The 18,556-nt window shown below is 43.7% G+C and overlaps 3 protein-coding genes across 4 annotated transcripts in view; 1 reads left to right on the top strand and 2 right to left on the bottom strand.

The window, feature by feature from the left end:
- The window catches only part of LOC306931937 (uncharacterized protein), a 68,040-nt gene extending 50,084 nt beyond the window's left edge, over positions 1-17,956 (top strand). For both annotated transcript variants that reach the window (XM_079513619.1, XM_079513620.1), the window contains exons 12-13: positions 15,472-15,530; positions 16,242-17,956. In XM_079513619.1, the coding sequence (XP_079369745.1) occupies positions 15,472-15,530; positions 16,242-16,443 (261 nt within the window). In that variant the 3' untranslated portion in view covers positions 16,444-17,956. The remainder of the gene's footprint in view (positions 1-15,471; positions 15,531-16,241) is intronic.
- On the bottom strand, positions 5,489-6,490 carry LOC306932912 (electron transfer flavoprotein subunit alpha, mitochondrial-like; the record flags this gene model as incomplete). The annotated part of the gene is made up of 1 exon (XM_079514886.1): positions 5,489-6,490. The coding sequence occupies one exon, from the start codon at positions 6,488-6,490 to the stop codon at positions 5,489-5,491; it is 1,002 nt and encodes a 333-aa protein (XP_079371012.1).
- LOC306932911 (Y-box-binding protein 1-like) lies at positions 8,756-9,628 on the bottom strand (the record flags this gene model as incomplete). Its single annotated transcript, XM_079514885.1, has 1 exon — positions 8,756-9,628. One exon carries the CDS (start codon positions 9,626-9,628, stop codon positions 8,756-8,758), a length of 873 nt encoding a protein of 290 aa, XP_079371011.1.
- Positions 17,957-18,556: the final 600 nt, after the last annotated feature.

The following is an 18,556-nucleotide window of genomic DNA, read 5'->3' as shown; positions in this document are numbered from 1 at the left end:
GTGTGTGTGTGTGTGTGTGTGTGTGTGTGTGTGTGTGTGTGTGTGTGTGTGTGTGTGTGTCACGGCTTGGCCTGTTGTAGCGCCACCATGAGGCTGATTTGAAAACTGTCAAGTGGCATTTCTTCCTCAGCCTAGTGGGAATATGCATGCACAGTTTCACCGCAATCGGACGCTGCGTTGAGTAGTTGTGGCGATTTGTACAAAACGGGTACAAAGCGGGCTACTCCTGAAAAGTTTAGAAGCCAATCGTAGGCAATGAAGGTGGATTATGAGAAATCAAACAAACCCGTCTTGATCACATGACTATGGAGAGCATGTGTACTGATTTGCGTGAAATTTGGATAACATCTGAAGGAGTAATATTAGAAAATGTGCTTTACATATGTCGGCCTCCTGGTGGCGCTATAAAGAGCAGATGTGAAAAAATCCAGGCAAAGGTTTTTCCTTGGCCTCTAGGGAGTTGGCATACAAAGTTATCCACAAATCCGTGCAGTTGGAGGTAAAAACACTTTTCGGACAGTTATAGCGCCACCATGAGGCTGAGTTGAAAATGTTCACGTGGCATTTCTTCCTCGGCCTAGTGGGAATGTGCGTGCGCAATTTCACGGAAATCACACGATGTGTTCATGATTTGCAGCATTTTGTTTGAAACTGAGCACTCCTGCGAACTTTGGAAGCCAATCTTAGCCAATCAGGATGGAGTCTGAGAAATCTGAAAGACCTGTTTCGTTGAATGGCTCTAGAGAGACTGTGTACCAATTTGCGTGATGTTTGGACAAAATCTGTAGGTGTACTGTCCAAAAACTTGTTTTGCACTAAGCGGCCTCCTGGTGGCGCTATAACAGGCCGTTCTGAAAATTTTGGGGCAGAGGTTCATCGTTGGCATCCAGGGAGTGTGTGTGTAAAATTTGGCATCGATCGGGTTAACGGTGCCGGAGATTAGCTGTTCACAGACGGACGGACGGACGGACACACGGACGGACGGACACACGGACGGACGGACGGACACACGGACGGACGGAGTGCAAAACATACTCTCTCCCCATGCCTTCGGCCTGGTGGAGACAACAACGTTTACAATACATTAAAATAAATAAAAAATGTAGCAACACAAAAAATAGCAAAACATTTTTAGAAAAAAATAAAATAACAATTAAAGAGCAAATAGCCTACAGTATGCACATTCAAGGACAAAGACAATTGCGAAAGTTATGCATTAAATATATACCTTAAATTACATACAAAATCAATAAAATATATACCATGATAACCAGAAACACACAAAAATGAATTTAAACAAAAAGAAAACAAAATAGATCAAAAGAAAAGAAATGACCAGACATAACTCATGACAAATATTGTTAAACCGACACACACACATTAGACACAATCTAACACAATCTCTTTCCTCAACACATCTCTTCTCAGTCTTTTCTTAAAACCAACTTTGCTGGTGATTAATGTTAAATGTTGTCTATTCCAGTAAGTCTAAGTCTATTCCAGTAAGTGATTGCCCTATACATTTTTCAAAGATCAGTTTTGGGTTTAAGCTGCAGGGTGAAAGCACCTCTCATAGCTTGCCTGGTGCCGTAGTTGTGACTATCACTTGCAAGCAACAGCTGAGATGACAGATAGGCAGGTTTTTGTGATGTATAGATGTTTTTAAAAAACAGAATCAAACTACAAGCTAGTCTCTCATCTGCCCTCATCCATGACAATTCATTATGCATTATTTCAATGCCGGTCCTAAATGAGCAATGTAGAGCTAGTCTCGCAGCTCTATTTTGGGTCAGCTGGATTTTATTTCGTTCTTGTTTTGATGCATTCGACCAGATTGCTGGGCAATAGTCAAGATGTGACAAGACAAGTGATTGTATAACTTGCTTCGTGGTTGAGTTAGTTAAAAAATAGGCACTCCTCCTTATGATTGAAATACTAACTCCCAGCAATCTGGCATCCTTAACTTGTTCAATGTGAGCTCCGTCCAAAGAAACACTTAGGCCCTCATTTATCAACCTTGCGTACGCCAAAATATGGGTGTACGCCGAAATTACCGCGATTATCGGCATTTACGATTTGCGCCAAAGCTTGAAAATGATCATGTGCCAAGACAAAAATCCCCGGCCGTGTGAAGTGTGAACTGTGAACGGTTTGGGGGACCATTTAAAACAAAGGCGGCTTGCATGCTGTGGTTTACGAACCAGAAAGGCAAGCGAGGAGAAACAGACAGGGTAAGCCTATAGCTTTATTTAATCCATGCAGGTGTTTGTTCTTTATATATTTAAGATACAACACACCAGTTGGGCTTGCAAATTGCGTGTGCGTGCGTGTGTGTGTGTGTGTGTGTGTGTATGAGGGTATGGGGGGGGGGGGGGGGGGGGGGGGGGGGGGGGGGGGGCGGTTTTGTAGACCAGTGAGGAGATCTTGTATAGGAATCTTGTTCTTTGGTTGACTTTTTGATTACGTTGGTGGCCATTTTATCACCGGAAAGATTTGCCTCCAGGATGGAACCTAGGAAGGTAATTTCATCTTTTGAACATGCGCGCACGTGCGCACGTGCGTGTCCATGTGCGTGCATGTAAAGTATAAATCTCGTGACCTAACATCTCACTGCATGCATGTTAACTCCATCTTACCTGTTTTTCTTGGAATCCTCTGTCAACACACTTTGTTTATTATTTGTGTATTATTTGTGTATTATACGGGATGGCGCAAACCAAGCTGCTTTACACTAACCATTCAAAACATATACTTAGTTGACTGGAGTCCCCCACAGCGCTACCCTAGGCCCCCCTCCCATCTTCCCTTTAATTTTATCTTCGCCGAAAATAGACGATCCGGATCTTCAAGCTCGAGCTTGTAGATCCACGTGGTGTATATTAAGAGGAGAAAAATATATTTGTATCCTATTTAGACAGCAAGCTACACATAAACATTAGAATTCACTGGCACACACACACACACACACACACACATACACACCAGCCTTTGTTTTGTTTTGTGGAAAACGATTATGACCTTTTAAACCAACTTGTTTTCAGGTTGTTGTTTTTACACAGGGTGCTCAGTACACTTCAGTACTACCTTTGTATGAACTGAATTGTCCTAAGAATGGGCTATATCTACATTATATCCCATTTTTAGGACATTTCAGTTCATACAAAAGTGCAAGGGTGCAATAAAAAAGAAAGAAGTCGTTCAATTTGTGTCGGTTGCTTTTAAGGTCAAGAACGTGTTTGAAATGTAAACTTTCTGGAAAGGGCCTGTCGTTATCTCTTATACAGAGATGACGTGAAAAGACTGCTGAATGCTAGAGCCACTCCTGTTACTGTACCTACATGAAAGTACCGGTAGTTCTCAAAATATACTTACTGTACCAAAGCAATTGTACAAAAATTGTCAATGTGTCAGTTTTGAAGGAGTCTAGGGATTTACATTTCTTAACGGCTGTAGGACGTTCCACATTTTTGTGGGTGAGTGAAATTATTTTAACCCCTTGTTTGAGCTGAATCTGGGTTGAACATGATTTGTGGAACTCCCTCTGGTGTTGCGATCATGGACTTCGTTGACATTCAGGAAGTATTTTGACAGGTACATGGGTATCTTAGTGGCGTAGCGAATCTTGTAGACGAGGCCCATTCCAAGTTGCTCTACTCTGTCATTAACACTAAGCCATTCCAACCTATCAAAGGTTGTGGGAGTAAGGCCAAGGAGTAACCAGACCAGTTTGTTATGGGATGTTTGTAGCCTTGTTTCATGCATAATTGAAAAAACCTTGTATGAGGGCTCCTGTTAGGCCCTTCAAAGATCCTGTACAGGAATATTGTTCTTTGGTTGATTCTTTTTGATTAAAGTTGTAACACTGCCAGTAAAGCTGCCAAATAACTGCAGTGGAGTAAAAAGTACAAATTAGGTTCCTCTGAGATGCATCTGCATATAAGTATAAATATTGGGAAATTTAGTGGACATTTGTACTTAAGTACAGTACAGAATACATTTACTTGGTTACTTCCTCCACTAGCTGAGGCACTATTAACATTCCTCTCTCTTTGCTGAATTATTACACGTCCCATCCATCTTTCAAGCAGTAAACAAATTCATAAATTGTTGAGGAGGGAAAAAAAGAAAGTTCAGGACTAACTTTATTTTTTGTGTCTTTTCCCATGTCCGTCTACTTGTTTACCTGTCTGTATATTGGTTCAGTTACTACAGTATGTCGCTCTGTCCATGTGTTGTGCTCCCCTCGTGTGTAAATATATTTGATATTTGAAAAACCTTTACTTGATTATAGTCTCCACTGGAGAATATTTAACTCATAAGCAAACACATTTTTCTTTTGTGTTCAAACATTTCAAGATTATTAGAATTTTTCACAAGACTTCTAAATCTTTCAAAAATAGCCCTCAAGCTCACAACGAGCTCACAATGCAACAGCACAAGCTCACAACGAGTTGCCTGCCTAGGCATTGAAAGCCTTTTCTGTCTTCTCTTTTGGTTCTATTCCATGGCCACAAAAGTTGTACTTTGTTTGCTGTCATCTGGACCTTTTTTTGTGTGGGTGGAGGTGGGGGGGACATAATTTAGTTCACAGGGTTAATGATCAGGGCCTTTCAAAGACAGGTTTCGTTCTGTTGGTGACAGCAAAACCTGGTTCTCTGCTTAAACGAAGAATTAGATTGTGTAGTCATGTGAAGTGAGACTAGGAGGAGCAGATTGTGCTAATAACCTGCCAATTTGTTGATATAAATGCATAGGGTCAGAGAGATTGGCTTTGTATTCATTCATTTCATCATGTCATGCATTTTCTCCCTGCACCACTTTCCTGTCCCCACATTACTGTTCACAAACACCTCTGTAGTTCCCACTGTCCCTACATTACTGTTCCCACAAACACCTCTAGTTCCCACTGTCCCCACATTACTGTTCACACAAACACCTCTGTAGTTATTGGTGTTGAATTTGTCTCCACTATTGAATATGGTGATGATACTGGAAATCTGTATTCAAGTCAAATGCAAGTACTCCCATAAGAAATTACTCAAGTAAAAGTACAAATTACCATTTGAGAAATACAGTATAAAGGTGTACCTGGTTAATCAATTACTATGTACAGAAAGTATTTACTTTCTAATATTTCACTTGCCTGTACAAACTAATCAAAAACAGCAGCAAGCAGGCTAAAAAAAAACACACGTATGAAGTGAGGGGTGTTCTTCTCATCATACATCATCATACATAATCACATTCCGTGCTCAGCAGAATTGTGTTTATCTCAATCGGTTTGCAACCAAAGTAGACATACAGACAGACAATAATAACAACTTTACAATGACCAATGTATTGATTAATTAATAGATGTAAGGAGACAAAGAACTCAACATGCATGAAAGTCAAGATTCTTCATTCACAGATAATTTGCAGGTGTTAGTGTAAGTAGTTATTGTTTAATCTTTGGATTAGCCAGTGATTCACCTTGATTATCAAGTGATCACTTCTTCTTCAAAGCCTCAATCATCTCTGGAACAGCCTTGAAAAGATCGGCCACCAAACCGTAGTCAGCGACTTGGAATATAGGGGCCTCTGGGTCCTTGTTAATGGCAACGATTGTCTTGCTGTCCTTCATTCCAGACAGATGCTGAATAGCTCCTGATATACCAACTGCGATGTAAAGCTCAGGCGCAACAATCTTCCCTGTCTGGCCGATCTGCATGTCGTTGGGGACGTAGCCAGCATCTACCGCAGCCCTGGACGCTCCCACTGCAGCGTTCAGCTCATCAGCCAGGTCGTACAGCAACTTGAAGTTGTCCCTGCTCTTGAGGCCACGACCTCCAGACACCACTATTTTTGCACTGGTGAGCTCAGGTCTGTCGCTCTTGGTCAGGCTCTGTTCCACCCACTGGGACGCCCGCACTGGAGGTGGCGGAGACACTTGTTCAGAGACGGCGCTTCCTCCTTCCATGGGTGCTGCCTGGAAGGCGGTCCCCCTCACGGTGAACACCTTGATGCCATCACTGGACCTCACTGTGACCAAGGCATTCCCAGCGTAAATGGTCCTGACAAAGGTGTCCTGGGATTTGATTTCAGTGACGTCCGAAATGGCTGCGACGTCGAGCTTGGCGGCGACTCTGGGTAGTAGATTCTTTCCAAAGGCGGAGGCTCCCGCACAGACGTGCGTGAATTTGAACTGATTCTGACATGCCAAAATCAACGGGGTTAATTCCTCTGGTAGAAACCCTTTGTAGCAGTCATGTTGAGCCACTAGTATCTTTTTGACCCCCTTGACCATACTGACCTGTTCAGCGACCTTGGTGCAGTTGGTCCCAGCAACCAGACATGTAATGTCCTGTCCCACTTTAATGGCAGCGGTGATGGCATTCAGTGTAATGGGGGTCAGCTTGTCATTGTCGTGCTCTGCCACCACCAGGGTACTCTGACACCTCCGAGAGAGACTGCTCAGCCGCCACACACATCTGTTTAGTGACGTATACATGATCTGATCACTCAGAAGCAACTGTTGTCAAGTCTGACTATTGCTCTGTCTGTCTGCCTGCCTCCCTGTCTCCTATAGGCTGATCTGATGTCACACACAATGCAAACCGTTGCCATGCATGTCTAACAATGGTGATTTGGCAAAACGTTACCTGTTGTCAGATTACTTTCACAGTACTTGGATGCCAGTCCATGACATCAGGGATCTCCACATAATGGACGTATACATGCTTTGAGGTCAGTCTATGACTTCAGTATGACGTAATATTGAAGACGACGTCCAGGGATGCATATATTGAGATACGCTGATCTGACAAACTGTGAGGACGTCATACGAGAAACGTGCATATCGGATATTCCTTGAGATACGCCAGGGATGTGGTTGGTCATTCCTGTCTTGCTTCCTCTACCAAAATAATGTATTGATTGATTGAATAGTTTATTGAACATAAATATAAAATCAGCAAGAGAATTCAGCCGAACACTCGGTTCAAAAGGGATAGCACCCAAAAAAAGTATTTGCGGTCTTGTTTCCATTTAGGCTCTATGCAATCAATTCATAGACATGACATGAATAATAACAACAAAATTCAAAATCATCAATAACAACAAAAAATCTAAATCATTTAAAGAAAACAAAACTGTATGTAGAGTGGGGAAAAGGAAGGGGGTGGTTGCCTGTTTAAGGGAGAAGGATAATGTCCTGTCCCTTGGGCCTGCTGAAAGGTGGATTTTTAGGCCTGTTTTAAAAGATGTAAGTGTTTTAAAAGATGTATGTCATTCCACGCCTGGGTGGCTGTGTTGTAGAAGGAGAATTTACCCATATTTGTTTTGAAAGTGGGTGGTAACAGATTGTTGTTTCCGCTCCCTCTAGTATTGTGGCTGTAGGTGTCACTCACGTTTTTGAGGTAGTTAGTCAGGTATGTGGCATTGAGGGCAAGGCTGCATTTAGAATTTTGAATGTCAAACCCATTTTCAATTGCTTAACTCTGTCTTATACCCGGAGCCAGTTTAGACTAGCAAAATGGTTTGGAAAGAGATGGGTCATGGGCCCCGAACTTATGTCTTTCAAATTCACTTGCTAAGCTTTTTGTTCAGGCTTCCCCAGCCTTGCTCTCGGCTTCAAGCACAGATGCGGATAGTGCAGTGTTTGTCTTGCTGTGTCCTTTGTTCAACATGTCAGTTGTCTGGCACTCAGGGACAACTTAATTATGGACCCTTCTAATTGGATATCTGAGCCTAGGTTCAATTCATCTTCAGTAATTTGATACTCAATTGGGGTTTTATATTTTTTAAATGATTTGAGGGCAAGTGTTTCCATTTCACTCGGTTCTGGGTTTAGTTCACTATATAATCTATTTGAAAGAACATTTTTATGTTAGAATGTCCACTATTAAAACGACACTCATGTGAAGTGGGGGGCACCTTTTTTGTTTGCTTTTGTACGTCACAAGGGCAATGAATGAATAAGAAAAACATAAACTCCATAGACTTGGCTGCCACATGACTTAAAAAAAATAAAAAATAAAATCACACTTGGGAAGTGAGGGATGCTCTTGTCATCATACATCATATTCCGGGCAATTACTTTTGGCGTCCTCACTTTTCTTGTCCTCACTTTTTAAGCCCTCAGCCAATCAAATAATCGCTATGGGGTACACAGACACACAAAGCTGGGCATGCGACCCTCAAAAAGAAAAAAAAAGGGAGAAAACGACATTTGAGGAAACTATTTAAGGGGAACACCAAAATGTTCTGTAGCTGTCACAAAAATATTGAGGGGAAAAGTTAAATCTGTTTCTTATTGCTCAGATCTTTGATTGTTTAAAAAAAAAATACGACAATGGTGAGAGATGCCCTTATCCATCTCGTACCATTGTCGTCCCATGGATGGGTTCTTTCAAGTCAACATTTACAGTAGATGGTGGGACAGAATTGAATGAGCCTGTGGCCACCTATGCCTGAACACCTTTGGTTGAGGCGTGTTTTAGGGCAGTGGTTCTCAAAGTGGGGTTCCTACAGGGATCTTACTCTGGCTGTGTACAAATTATGTGGTTCCATTTTGTACACAGTCAGAGTTAAGGTGCAAGTTTGCAGAATCACTGGTTTTGGTGGCCGAGATGATGACCCAGGCAGAAAGTGGAGACAGTGTATTTGAGCTTTATAGTTCTGTGTAAAGCCAAATCATGGCTAAAAGAGGGATTCCACACATATTGCGTATTCTGACATTGAAAGGGATGCTGGTGCTCCTTCTTTCAGCCCCGGCCTACTGGGCCTCGAGAGCAGATGTGTTCTCGACAGATGACTCGCCTCCTCCTGTCTTGGCCTCTTTCTTGACACCGTTGGCATGTGGCCGCCTGCGGTACTTGCGCTGCTGCTCCTGGTAGTTCTGACCTCCCTCGCCACCCTGGCCCTCTTTGCCCTCATCTCCTTCCCACAGCGGTTTGGGACCCTTCGTTTTGTAACGCGGTTGGGCTCTGTAGTTGCCCTGCCTCGTCGGTTTGTTGCCCTGGTCTGGACCTCCTTGATTCTCGTCACCTTCGCCTACCTCAGTCACCTCTCCTTGTTGTGAGTTGGTGTGCAGGGGCCGGCGGTGTCTATTTGCCGCCAGGATAGGAGGGCGCTGCTGTTGCTGGGTCTCTGCTTCGACGGGAGCGTCTTCACACTCGTGGTCAAGTCCTTTGCTGCTGGATTCACCTTCACCGTTGCTCTGGTAGTTGTCCATATAGACTTGGTCACGGGGAGGGCCCCTGTTGCGGCGGTAGTGTCCAGAGTGATTTATATCAGGGGCATACTTGCTCCCTTGGACGGGAGCACCATCTGGGCCAGTGACATTGATAGCCTCTGCTCCCTTCTCCGCTTCGACCACATCAAATTCAACAATTTCTCCATCTCCAACGCTGCGAAGGTACTTCCTCGGGTTGTTCTTTTTAATGGCCTTCTGGTGTACAAAAACGGCATCTTTGGTATCATTCCTATTGATGAAGCCATATCCATTCTTGACATTAAACCACTTCACTGTACCCAAGACTTTTGTTGCAATGACTTTCTTATCCCCTGTGGAAGCTGCGGTTTCTGGGCTGCATGGGCTCTCCACATGGGCAAGAGGCTGTTGAATGCTGGTCTCGCTGGTGGCCATGTTTACTGGTTGACAATGGCTTGTGCAGGTGGTGGCACTATAGTGTGTCTCCCGGTGTTAGATGGTAACCTGGGGCAATGGTGGAGTTGTTGGTATAAGTTGGTATAAGTTGTCTCACTGGCTCTCTGTCCTTCTCTGCATGTTAAACAGTAATCTTCATCTTATATAGGCTGTCCTGACATCACACAAAATAGGCTGTCCTGACATCACACAAAATAGGCTGTCCTGACAAAATACATCACACAAAATACAGTTGCAATGCATGACTAACAATGCCCATTTGTGCGGGCGTTTATCTGCATACATTTCTCTTAAATGCTTTTCACAATTGCTAAATGTGAAAACTTTGCCTAGGAGGGGGGAGGGGATAATTTACTATACTGTACCTACGGTACATAACTCGAAGGGCGCCGAGTCGGCTCTAGCAGCCATCGCAACGTTCGGCACGGGTCTGCGACCCATTTCCTGTGACACAAAAAATTAAATCTACATTTTTGGCTGGGGTAACCAGTTCTATATGGCCAGTGAAAAAAAAGGGTGCTGCTTCGTGGAAAAAGGCATTTCAACAAAATGTGGGTGTTTAGCGGGTCTTTTTGATGATTTGTTCGCTATCGCAAGTTCCCACGTTCGTGAAAACGTATCTTTGACACAGCTTCTAAAAGCTGGGTTCTGGCTTTTAGCTTCTAGCCAATCAGAGCACAGCGTGGTCTGAGGTAGCTCATTTGACAAGAGCAGAAAAGCTCCCATCACATGCAGCAGACCACCAAGACCGAATTAAATTATGCTTTTTTTTAAAAGAATATTAAATCAGTGATTTCACTTAATTCAGATATCACAAAAAAAAAAGTTTTTTGTGCTAATACCCCTTACTATAGAGTGCGCTGAACATATAAGGAGTTCCTCCCTATCCCCAGTTTCGGTTTGGGTGGCTCGATCGGGGGCGGGCCTTGTTGCGCGTGTTGTTGGCTTGTTGCACATTCCCCCACTGTAGAGTGTGTGCATGTGCATATCTTGTTTACAACATGGCGGAGCAGCAGGGGAAAATCCGAATGCAGCCACCAGCTCGAATAACAAGAAAATAATTATAAAGAGTAGCCAAGAGAAGAAATCTGCTAGTGAAGACCCTATGGTGAAGATCCAGGCGACAGCTGTCTGTCTGCTGTGGGACATGGAGTAGCCACGTCACCAGGCTGTCTGTCTGCTGTGGGACATGGAGTAGCCACGTCACCAGGCTGTCTGTCTGCTGTGGGACATGGAGTAGCCACGTCACCAGGCTGTCTGTCTGCTGTGGGACATGGAGTAGCCACGTCACCAGGCTGTCTGTCTGCTGTGGGACATGGAGTAGCCACGTCACCAGGCTGTCTGTCTGCTGTGGGACATGGAGTAGCCACGTCACCAGGCTGTCTTGTCTGCTGTGGGACATGGAGTAGCCACGTCACCAGGCTGTCTGTCTGCTGTGGGACATGGAGTAGCCACGTCACCAGGCTGTCTGTCTGCTGTGGGACATGGAGTAGCCACGTCACCAGGCTGTCTGTCTGCTGTGGGACATGGAGTAGCCACGTCACCAGGCTGTCTGTCTGCTGTGGGACATGGAGTAGCCAAGTCACCAGGCTGTCTGTCTGCTGTGGGACATGGAGTAGCCAAGTCACCAGGCTGTCTGTCTGCTGTGGGACATGGAGTAGCCACGTCACCAGGCTGTCTGTCTGCTGTGGGACATGGAGTAGCCAAGTCACCAGGTTGTCTGTCTGCTGTAGGACATGGAGTAGCCTAGGAGTAGTAGGTGACATGGCGTGTCACCCCCCCCCCCCCCCCTAGGCAATGCCAGCGCTGTGCAATATGTCCCACTGCGGAGCAAAAACCGGGCAGAGCTGTCCTGGAATGTGACGCATGGCTAGAGGCAGAGAAGGGTACGTCGCCAATTGTGTGTGATATCAGGGAAGTAAAGCGTGGTCGCTTTTAAAGGCGAATTCCGGACAAGCAACTTTTTTTGACCAGTTGTAGTCCCGTATCCATTTGTCACTGGAAACGGGGAAAAAACACGCAGTGTGTATAGATACATAGACACAGAGAGAGAGAGATTTAGCGGATTTACCCTCCGTAGCGGCTCTTATGCTAGATCTCTTTTTCAATACGCAAAAATGTATTTCTTTTTGGTTGCATCTGTTCTAGATGCTGTGAAAAGTATGTCCCATGGAGTGGTGTTGTTACATGACATCTGCATAGTGTAGAACTAGCGTAAGGCCCGCCTACAGTGTCCAATATATATTTATATATTCATATATTTATATATTTTGTTTGTTTGTTTAATATAGCCTACACAATATCAATAGAATTCAGTAAAAAACGGCTAGGGCGGAATTCTCCTTTAAGGAGGTATTAAAGTCCTCCTTGAGGTGGCCAAGCTGCTCTTTGCAGCTGTTTGGTGGGTTCAAGTGAGGCAGTGCACTATCCAGCTCATTGATGGGGTCTGTGATCTCGACTGTGGGAGTGTCTCTTCTCCTCCGGGCCTTTACCGGGTCATGCTGTGCCAGGGCTTTGATATCGTTAAAGTCCACCTGGACAGTTGGCCTGCCTGGGAACATTATAATCTCTGTGCGGTAGACATTGGAGTTGAGGATCGCTGGTGCTATAAAAGACAAAACGTTTTTCTCCCCTGGCCTGTAGGGCGTCTGCATGCAAAGTTTCAAGGTGATCTGTGCAGTTCTAGGTATATAAACCTGAAGGTGTCTAGACTGTTATAGAGCCACCATGAGGCTAATTTGAAAATGTTCAAGTGGCATTTCTTCCTCGGCCTAGTGGGAATGTACGTGCAAAATGTCTCGGGAACCGCAGGCTGTGTACGTGATACATTTTGGCATTGTATCGTTTTGTATCAGGCATTTTGTTCAAAACGGAGCCACTTTAGAAGCCAATCTGGATGGAATAGGAAAATCAGACAGATCCGTCTACTATTTTTGTATTGATCTGTGCTTTTGTTTGAAATGTACCCTTTCTACATACTGTGAAATAAAATTCAATCAATAAAGATACTGTGTACCGATTTTCGTGATGTAGGGAGATTTCTGTAGAATATATATATATATATATATATATATATATATATTATTTTTTTTGCCTCCTGGTGGCCGATCTGAACAATTTGGAGCAGAGGCTCTGGAGACAAAACGCACACATCCAAACCCAGACAATGACTTGAAAGTAGTTCACACACTGTTGGGCTCCAGTTGAAAATGTGCCTTTATTTCACCCACAAGTACCTGTGTGCCAACTGTACAGCAGCAGGCTAGTTAACTGATCATATAGTCTTTAAAAGTTTGTTTGTGCTGCACTCTTCAGCTCCAGTGGGGAGGGGCTGTTCATGACTCCATTACCAGGCAGCAGAGTGATAGAAATCCTCTCACAGCGCAGAGAGACCATTTCCATTTCAAAGCTGTGCTGTGCTTAATTTCACCGTGCCGGGGGTTTAATTTTCAGCTAAAGAGAGTCGCGAGAGCGTGAGAGTGAGGCGTGGAGTCTCTGAGAGCAGGGAGATATTAAGTGTGGTTGTAATGTGTACGGTAATTGTAGCGAGGACATCGAGAGAGAGAGAGAGAGAGAGAGAGAGAGACAGAAAAAGAGATTGTGTTGGCAGTGGCACTGCATGCCGGGGACATTTTGTGTGTGTGTGTGTGTGTGTGTGTGTGTGTGTGTGTGTGTGTGTGTGTGTGTGTGTGTGTGTGTGTGTGTGTGTGTGTGTGTGTGTGTGTGTGTGTGTGTGTGTGTGTGTGTGTGTGTGTGTGTGTGTGTGTGTGTGTGTGTGTGTGTGTGTGTGTGTGTGTGTGTGTGTGTGTGTGTGTGTGTGTGTGTGTGTGTGTGTGTGTGTGTGTGATTTGAGTCCCAACCAAACCGAGCTATATAAGCAAATGGTTATAAAAGAAGCAGGTGGTTTATTTTCTAAAGAACCATTTGAAACCCTTTGTGGAGTGCATATAACCTGTTCCATTGAGAGGGAAAGAAATAATAAACAAACATTGGAGAAAGATTATTTTTTTTCTTATATTGTTTGACTTGATAAAAGAGAACATTTTGTACAAAAGCAAGCTAACAGTTCCAGGTAATCTCCATTCCTTTAAGCTTCAAGGACGTTTACAAGTTGAAACAGATGAAAAACACAAATCTAGTTAGCTAGCCCCAAAGAAAATAACTAACAACGGTCTGTCCCTTATCAGTTCAATAAGGAACACATCTTTTAGTTTCCAAATAAGGGACGATTCCGTATTTAATGGCAACCCTACTTCCATTGTATGAATTTCCCAAGTAGCAGTTCTTGTCCCGCCTGCCTAGCCTATTAGCTCTGGTTCTCTTCTAACCTCAGATGATGATAGCAGTTCCACCAAAGCCACTAGGCTGAATGAGAACATGAAAGCCACACCAATAAATCAGCACATGAGCCAGAAATATCATCATGCAATTACTTTATAATTATACAATTATAAATATAGGCCACAATAACAAATGTTGTGTGTGTGGATGAGTTATGTTTTTAACCCATTAAAGGACAACTTTAGTTTTTTTCAACCAAGGTTCATGTTTTAGGTTATTAGAGAAAGTAAAAGATGAGTCTTTTTCCTGTGCTGCTTTCTTTTGTTCTTTTGTGATTTTAGCTATTTTTAACAGGGGGGCGGGGGCATTCGAACAAGTGGCTAAATATGTATTTATTTTTACAAATTATTACGGTGATTTCTTTATTGCTATTTACTATAGTCCTACTAGACCCCAGGAAATTACATTTGGCCACAAAAGATCACGGGATCTATTGAATGTGAAGGGAGATACTATACTGTGTGCCATGCGATGTGTCATTCGCTCAATATGTCAGTTTTGGTACGATGAGAGTCATGCTATACAAATACAATTGATTTGATTTGATAATAAATAACAATAAAGTAATGGCCGTAAAATGTTGTAAAGAAAGACATATTTAGCCACTAGTTCGAATTAATGCCGCCCCCCCCTGTCAAAAATAGCTAAAATCACTCAAACGAAAGAAAGCAGCAAATAAAAACTCTCTTCCTCATATTTCTCGTCCTTGATCGTTCCACTTCTGCCGCGACCGCCATTGCATTTTCAATGGGCTCCAACTTTTGAACACATGAACGGATTTACAAGCAGATTTTTTTTTATAAACGGGCTCTCATTATAAACGTGGTCCGGGTTGGCGGTCGTAGTGAATATTCTGTGACTACTTAAAAGGTAAGCAAATTTGGAAAAAGCCTGGCAAGGCGAGGTCAATGAGTTAACGGTGCGCAAAGCAGCTCAGGTTATAGGCAGACTGAGAGCACTGAGCTATATTGTGCAAAATGTGTAGTAAGATGGAGCACTGGGGTGGTGAGAGACCCTCCAGTATGCTGACTCCCAACTCCAGAAGGGTCTGCTTTGGTTAGTGTAGTTGGATGTGAAACAGTTCTATCTGCGTTGTTTAGTGTAGCTGGATGTGAAACTGTTTCATGAAAAACTTATGCTGCTATAATATCAACAGTGCTTAAATGTCATGTCAAGGACCCCCAAAATTATACGTATTTGTCAGCGGACCGCCATCTCAAAATAGCTTGTTCCAGGAACCCCTCCAGAAGCAAAAAAAATGTGTTTGTTTAAAAAAAATCTAAGATTTGCACAAACAAACAAATCAAAAATAGCAGAACTACAGGCTCTTGTACTGTAGATCTGCTATTTTCGAATACGCGAATAAATCTAAAATGGCACCGATGCTTTCCCAGTTTAAATGGGTTAACAGAATGTATACAGTGTAAAAAGAATGATTTCTCAGAACAGAGCAGATTCATGACTGTTGCGTCTCTTTTCAGTCGGAGGAGCACCCTGGTCTTGAAGAGGTCAAAGTTCCTGAACTACCAAAGCAACAACTGTAAGAAAACAATTTCAATAATGTCACCCTGGGGTATTATAATCTGTTTGCTTCATGTCTGTCTATACTTCACTGTTCACTGACATGTTTCTCAGTGCGGCAGCGTGCAAACGTTGCGGTGAGATGAATATGTTTAAGTTGACTTCAGTCATACAATTATATTTTACAACATGGCTTTGTTCTGATTGGTCAATCGAGACGTTCTGTCTGTTATTTGCTAATAACTGTGCTGTTCTGCACTCCTGTTTGTGTTGCTATGGAAGCGGAAGTTTGTAAGCTGATAACATGAATTCTAAATAAAGGATAACGTACAGTGAATTTGGTCCTTATTGGAGATCAAGCTCATTCAGGGTATTAACCTCAGTGGTAATTTAACTCTGGGAGTGTACAAATGGAACCAAATGGACCCTTACACTCTTTAGCCCTTGTACGGGTCCATTTGGACCCCTGGTGGTCCACAGACCCCACGTTGAGAGCCTAACCCAGCGGTTCCCAAACTTTTCTGGTCGAGACACTTGCCCGGGACCCAAACTAGTGACAATAGCAGATCTACAAGCTTTGTGCCGCATTACGAGCTTGTAGATTTTCACTACTTCTTAATTATTCATATTATTTTTTATTCATGCAATTTCTTTTTTGTGTTTGTTGCGTTTAATTAAAATGTATACAATCATTTAAAATGTCTCAAAATACATCTTTTGAAATCCATAGGAGGATTTCCAAAGGTTCCATTCCTCCCTGGTGGCCCCGCCCCCCAGCGCTCATCTACCTCTTGCTAGCCGCAGCGCTAGCGCTAGCTCTCCTGGCCTGTCCGCTGTGGGCCCTGCTGCAGCCCGACTGCCACCGCGCCAACAGACTACCACCCAGCTTCCACTGGACGCTACGATATGTCAACGGACCCCCGCCTACCTGAAAGGCCACAGGCATTACTGTACAGCACTGGTTCCCAAACAGTGGGTCAAAAAATTCCGCCCCCAATTCCCATTCAAGTCAATGGCAAAATAAATGACTATGATGTCATGTACTAATATTTTGTATCTTCGTTCACCAACTACAACTGTCAGTTTGGACCAGTGAATTAAGACAGCCTGGGGGACATCCAGAGACCTATCACAGGGAAATACACAGGTCAGATGACTCCGCTACGCTAACCACAGTTCACACAAAAGTCTTGCCCAAATATTGAGTTCCACACACCTATCCAGACTCATTCCGATGTCTTATAGATGACAATGGCATGACATCGTTCACACTGTTACAGATTGCACAGGGAAGCCACAGAAACAGTTTGCCGGTGCCAACTGTCAGCATAACTGCCTTAAAACTCATTTTCTGCCAATGACGACTTTTTACGACCTTTTTAAATTTTGATTAAATCTTCTATATATCCACCGTCTAGCAGGGTCCCCATCGCAGGGAAATGCTCGCCTCGGCTGTGGTCAGTCAATGAAATGATTCCCCCTCGTCCACTGCCATTACAACCGTAATCTTAAAACCCTTTTTTTCTCAGAATTCATTCTCAGATTCAGGTGTTTGATCAAAACCGGGATGTTAGCGGCTAATTACGAAATTGTTGCTACCTCGCGGTTACAATATTAACTATTATTAAATATTAATGACTTATATAAAATGGTGGCCAAATTATCTTTAGCCGATTTTGCTTCCGGTTCATTTTGGGATGAATTTTGGGGTCTAAAATAAAAATCCCGGCTGTATCCGGTGGCAGGGAAGGGACTACAGACTGAAACAATTCTACTAGTAAATGAGTTAAACATGTAACGTTGTTGTTACTAGGATTAAACACAGAAGCACCTGGGAGAAAGTGGACTAAGTAAGGGGTTCCACGATTTGATCGAATCGCTTCCGAATTTGATGCCTCACTGGCATGCATGTCCAATCCATGCTGAAGACGTACTAGACTGCCCCTTTCCACATTGCTAAGCATCGAATTTCAGCACTCTTGGTGTCCAGCGTTATTTTCTTTGGCGGAGCGCCCTGGGTGCTAAAAGTAGAAAATAATAGGAGCCCTGGTCAGCAATGTCACTTGTTGATAGGTTTGAATGCTCCGTGTGCTTGCTAAGAAGCACTGTGGACATGATCCAAAGCACCTCTGTGCTAAAAAAGAAATATATATTGTCTGTGTACAACTGTACATGGCCCCTATAAGAGCCCCTGTCTTGTTGTATTTCTCATTCTTTACTTTTGTGAGTGCCGGCTACTTTTCTAGTCTGTTGCTCCACTAACCTCTCGCCTCTGTGGCGTAGCTGATTCTTTTATGGACGTTGATTTAATCAGCGGATTAAATTAGAGGTTCATTTGCTGATCTATCTCTCGTGCGCGTGCACGTCGCTCCGTGCACGTCGCTCCGTGCACGTCGCTCCGTGCACGTCGCTCCAGCGTGCACGTCGCTCCGTGCACGTCGCTCCAGCGTGCACGTCGCTCCGTGCACGTTGCTCCAGCGTTGCTCCCATCTCTCTCTTTCTCTCTCCCCAGCGCTAGAAACCGCAGAAGGAAGCATCTAATCATGAAATAATATTGAGACAATTTTTATGAATTAAGTTACTATTAACACCACGAACGCCCGGGGGTATTTAGGACCATTAAATCAGAGCGCCCAGCGATTTGCAGCAACGGAGCACATTCAGCGATGCACCAGGCGTTGTAGCCAAAGTAGCTAGATGTAGCCAAAACACCCCCGAGGCGATCGACAACAACAGGAGGTATGATTAATTCTAACGCGACTAGCGACGGGACCGCAATGGCCCGTCTAAAACATAATCTTTGATTAGAATTGGACGGATTGATTTAGATCAAGAGTTATTCACATTTTAAGATTTTCGATCTCCTCCGCTAAAATGGGGGGGAACATTTTGGATGACGTCCCAACCGGAAATGACATCGAATGTTGCCCAACAGGCGCTCCCAGCCTGTGGAGCGATGCGCTCTGTTTTGATATCAATAAAGTTCCGTCCTTTTATTAATCTCCGTCCTGAGCGTCGAGCGTTACTATTTGATAGGACGGAGAA

This window comes from Electrona antarctica (assembly GCF_951216825.1).
Source record: "Electrona antarctica genome assembly, chromosome: 11".
Lineage (NCBI taxonomy): Eukaryota > Metazoa > Chordata > Actinopteri > Myctophiformes > Myctophidae > Electrona > Electrona antarctica.
This window is presented reverse-complemented; position numbering and strand designations above follow the sequence as displayed.